The sequence below is a fragment of the Antechinus flavipes genome, chromosome 3 (genome assembly GCF_016432865.1).
Source record: "Antechinus flavipes isolate AdamAnt ecotype Samford, QLD, Australia chromosome 3, AdamAnt_v2, whole genome shotgun sequence".
NCBI lineage: Eukaryota > Metazoa > Chordata > Mammalia > Dasyuromorphia > Dasyuridae > Antechinus > Antechinus flavipes.
Genome location: NC_067400.1, coordinates 622229300 through 622234553, shown reverse-complemented (window position 1 = coordinate 622234553; position 5254 = coordinate 622229300). Strand labels below are relative to the sequence as shown.

Below are 5254 nucleotides of genomic sequence, written 5' to 3'. Positions count from 1 at the left end.
CAGAATATAATCTAAAACTTATGGGAGTATGACCTTAACTTCAAGGAAAAAATTTCAAATGCTTGTGTATATGTATGTATGTATAAATGTATATTTGTATAGATTACATATGCACACATATGTTATGTGTGTATATTTCATATACATATATAATGCTTTCTATTTATATATGTATATATGATTCTTATTTAGTAATACACACACACACATATATATATAAATCTAGAAAAGAAATCAAGGATCACAAAGAACCAGAATGATTCTAAAAAGGATAAGTTAGATCAACATTACCTTAATCTCTTTGTTGACAGGATTACAAAACTGGTAGATCATATCAATACTGTGAGCATTTTCTCAGTACCATCAATGGAAATCTGCCTTCTTTCTACTGGCTTGTTTTATTATTTATTACCATTCCTAGTTCTAAGGTGGCTAAAGAATGTATAATATTGCCTCATAAACTATTTAGATTGAAATATTTTTCGATAATTAATCAATAAACCCTGAGGTCTCAATCTGGTTTATAAAATATAAAAAAAACGAGAGAAATCTCTGTTCTCATCATATCTCACCTGTTTTTCTATTGTTCTGTGTGTGTGTGTGAGAAAGAGAGAGACAGAAAGTCAGAACAATTTATACAATGAATTCATTGTAAAGAAAAACAACTTTGAAAAACTTAAGAACCATGATCAATACAATAATGAATCATTCAATCAAGAAACATTTATTAAGCTCTGACTATATCCTAGGGATTTTGTTAAATGCTAAAGATATGAAGTAGGGTGAGAATCCTAACTGTCAAGGAACTTGAATTTTGTAAGTGACATAAACATACAAATGATTATATACAATCAATAGACAGAATATCTAAGAAATAATAAACCAGGTGAAGACCTTAAAATTAAAGAATAAGGATGGTTTTCCATGGAAAATGGATTTTCATTTGTGACTTGAAGACAACTGAGGAAACCAGAAGCAGAAAACAGTGATCTTCCAGTTATGGAGGACAGGGTAAAGTGCCCATAGTTGACAGATGGGATCTCTGGTTTGAAGAACAGTGGTAAATGTTGGTATCCCTGGATCACAGAGCACACTGGGGAGGTGATGTATAAGAACTCAATTTCATTCAATAAGCATTTATTAAAACCCTACTTTGCACCTGGAAATAATATACATATTGAAGACACAAAAAGAAGCAACACATTCCTGACCCTCACATAGCATGAAATTGAGAGAAGATTGGGATGTGAGGGACAGGTTACAAAAGACGTTGAATGTTCAACAGGCAGATTTACATTTGTCTCTAGAAATGACAAAGAGCTGCTGTAGTTTATTGGTGAGATATTTATTATTGTGTTTTAGATTCAGCACTTCAGCAATGGAGTAAAAATTTGGCCTGGAGTTTAGAAATAACCTTGAGACAGCGAGAATAACTAGCAGATGATTACAATAGATCAGGTATAAGATGATAATAGTCTTCTCTACGGTAGTAGTAGAGTCAGATTTGTGAAGGACACATGTACAAGAGATAATACTGAGGGAAAATTGAATGGTTTTGGCAAGAGATGGATGGAGTTGGTTGAGAGTAAGGATGGCACCTACTTTGTAATTCCAAATGTCAACAATCTTAAGTAAACTAACATAAACTTTAATATTCATCCATTTCAATGCAAAAGGAAATGAATAAGCATAGGTTGGGGGAAAGGTGGATTAGGAATAAAGAATAAAATGGTCAAAAACTATGGACTTTGTCAAAACACTGTGTCAAAATGTTATGAATTGAAAAGAGAATTGGTAGATGTGAACTATGGTGGATATCAAGTAGAATCATCAAAACCAAATGACAATAACTGCCATTTAATTGATGTAAAGTGACTGATAGTCAAAAGTCTACCCATAATCAGTCCTACAACTTATTGGAAGAAAGAATTCACATTAGAAAAAATATACATTGTAAATAACAATCAAGAAGGTGAATATGAGAAGAGAGGCCAAACTGAAGTGACAATTCATGTTGGAAATAACCCTGTTTTAAAAGCACTGAGAGCTATAATCCTTGTGTAGAAATTTCTTTTTAGAAACAATTGTGGTCCCTTGAATAGGATTGTTAAATGATAGAGCAGATAGAGCAAGGCTTAGAGTCAAGATGATCTTGGTTAAAATCTAGCTGTGTGACCTTGGGTTATTCATTTATTTATTTAATTTTGGTTTCCCCTAATTTCATAATCTGTAAAATTAGGATAAAAGTACACCTTACTCTATGAATTATTGTGAGGATCAAAAGACATAATAACTATAAATCAGGTAATACATTTCCTGGAAAATAAGAAACATTATATAAATGTTAGTTAATATCATAAATTTAATTGAACGAGCCATTGTAGCCACAGGAATGTAATTTTATTTTGTAAAAAAAAAAAAAAGACACTAGATTTTTAGATATTTGAGGTAAGAAAAGATATCACTTTCTTGAAGAAAATTTCAATTCTTGCAATTATGAAGAGTTATTTTACAAACAAACAGTTATCTACCAAAGGTACGTTAATTTCTGATCTCCTCATTGCATTGGAATATGTTTCTTGCTCTTCAACTAGGAGAAAAAACAAGGCATTGAAAGGCTGTGTCAGCTTCCTGTAGACCTATCAAGCTAAGAAATGAACTACGAAAAGATGATGAATGAAGAACTACCTAGATGAGCTACTTCAAATTTTTTTTCAACTCTGTCATGAATTGATCATCTCAAAATCTCAGTTAATTCAAGTGATTCATTTGATTGATTTCTTTGAATTGAAATTTATTGACCTAAGTAAATGAAATGTCTTTTGTGACAATCATCATTTTAGCCACAGATTCAGTCTTGGGCTTTGTGTTTATCCAATCTTTTTTTTTCTAAAGCTTTTCTTTTGGGCTTTAGGTAGAAAAAGTGAAATATTGATGTGGGAAGAAAAGAATCAGACTTTTTCTAAAGATTTCATTCTTTTAGGATTATTGCATCCAAACCAATATGGATTCCTATTCTTAACACTTATTTTCATCATTTTTATGGTGGCAATTATAGGAAACACAGTTTTGATTCTTCTGATTCGCTTTGAGATCCAGCTCCACACTCCAATGTATTACCTTCTTAGCCATCTCTCCTTCATGGATATTTTGAACATCTCCAATATTGTTCCCAAGATGGCCAGTAACTTCATATCTGGCAGGAAGTCCATCACATTTGCAGGTTGTGGGGTCCAGATCTTCCTCTCCATCATCTTTTTAGGTTCTGAATGCCTTCTTCTCTCAGCCATGTCCTATGATCGCTATGTAGCTATCTGCCACCCACTGCGTTATCCTATCCTCATGAACCACCAGATCAGTGTTCTTATGGCTGCAGGATGCTGGCTTGTGGGAACCATCAACTCTACAATTCACACAACTTATGTTCTGCACCTTCCTTTTTGTGGCACAAGAGCCATCGACCACTTTTTCTGTGAAGTCCCAGCCATGTTGAAACTTGCCTGTGTTGACACATCACACTATGAAGGAGGAGTCAATGTGACTGGTGTAGTTTTCCTCCTCACTCCCTTTTCCATCATTCTTGCCTCTTATTGCCAGATTATCCGTACTGTGCTTCACATTAAATCTATGGAGGCCCAGAGAAAAGCCTTTTTTACTTGTTCCTCCCATCTGGCTGTGGTTATCATGTACTATGGGCCATGTATTTTTACATACATGAGACCAAAGTCATATCACACTCCAGGTCAGGACAAGGTCTTAGCCATCTTATATACCATTCTTACTCCTATGCTCAACCCTATCATTTATAGTCTCAGAAATAAAGATGTCTTATGTGCCCTGAAGAAGGTTTTAGGAAAGGCACTTGTGCACAGAAATTAATATTTATTTAAAATCAGGTTTTATGTTCATTGATGACCTATTGGGTTGACAACAAAAATGATACTTCTTGCTACCATTAAATATACAATGAAATCAGTTCAAATAACTACATATTTGCTTCTCCAAGAAAACACTATTGGATATTCTGTTAATTTGTTAAATTTGTTGCATGAATTTTAGTTCACTTTAGACTAAGAATGATATTACTGATTCATGTCCCAATCTTTCCATAACATAATGATCTCATATGTAAAGGGTAGCAACCAAATATTAAAATTATATTTTAAAATTGGTTTAAAAGTTCCACAATTCAAAGCAAAAATCTTTCTTTCTCAGGTACTATCAAACTGCATTTTTCTTGATAACACAAGTGGACCATGTCAGAGAATTCCTCACTGGCTGTCTGTAATCAAACTTTTCCAGGGTTTACTCTCAGACAGCATACAGTTCACACACATGCGCATGCACACACACACGTATGCACACACTCCTTATCTTTACTGACAAAGGAAATAATTTTATCCTGAATAAGTAGAATACATGGTTGTGATGGTGTAATTGCAGGTGATCTTTGGTTTTCCTTTCAAACCAATGAATACAATTATCTAGGTTTCTGAATTATTGGTTTTCTCTCTACTGATCTATAACATAATTTTTCTATAGTTTTATATGCTATGAGATTTTTCTGCATGCTACATCACAAATATTTGATAAATTATTCAATGTTCTGAAGCCTTTTATATAATGTATACACACATATTTGTATGTATCTTTATCCTTCACCTTAGTCAAATTCTGCTTCTCCTTTCCCTATGTTATGAACCAACCTCCTCTCTCTTATGTATCTAATAGAACATGGAGTCCTTAGGAGCCTGGGCTTTATATCCTTTCTATATTCATTCATGGTGCTTAACAGTATGGATTGTAACAGTACATACTGTTCTTTTCTGTCTTTTACTGTTTTTATTCAACTGTGCCTTATTCCCATCATATACTACTTTCAGTCCTGTACATATTCTGCTGAAGAAAAATGAAGGAACTCCAGTGGCCATTCTGAATAGGGCAACAACATGTTAATGACTCACAATCTCAAGTGGACCCTCAGTGCTACCAGGATATCCTACTACATCTACCCTCTCACACATTATCCTACTCTCCACAATGGCTCTTTCAACCTTTTTCACCCATCTTTAAGCCTCACATTACTCTATATATTCTCTCCATCTCAGCTGAGATCTTTGTCTCATCTTTTGCAGAAGAAAATGAAGTAAGAAACTTTATTTTTTCTCCTCAATCTCATTGCATTTCACTTCTAGCCTTTTCCAACTATCTACTTCTTCACTCCATCTCACTTTAGCTTTAATCTTTACTAAAG

General features: G+C 33.7%; 1 protein-coding gene across 1 annotated transcript; it reads left to right on the top strand.

The window, feature by feature from the left end:
• The first annotated feature begins 2934 nt into the window (after positions 1 to 2934).
• LOC127558226 (olfactory receptor 2AJ1-like) lies at positions 2935 to 3879 on the top strand. Its single transcript, XM_051991454.1, has one exon. It carries the CDS (start codon positions 2935 to 2937, stop codon positions 3877 to 3879), a length of 945 nt encoding a protein of 314 aa, XP_051847414.1.
• Positions 3880 to 5254: the final 1375 nt, after the last annotated feature.

Coding starts and splice junctions, on each gene's coding strand:
- LOC127558226 (XM_051991454.1), top strand. CDS start 2,935: ATGTGGGAAGAAAAGAATCAGACTTTTTCTAAAGATTTCATTCTTTTA.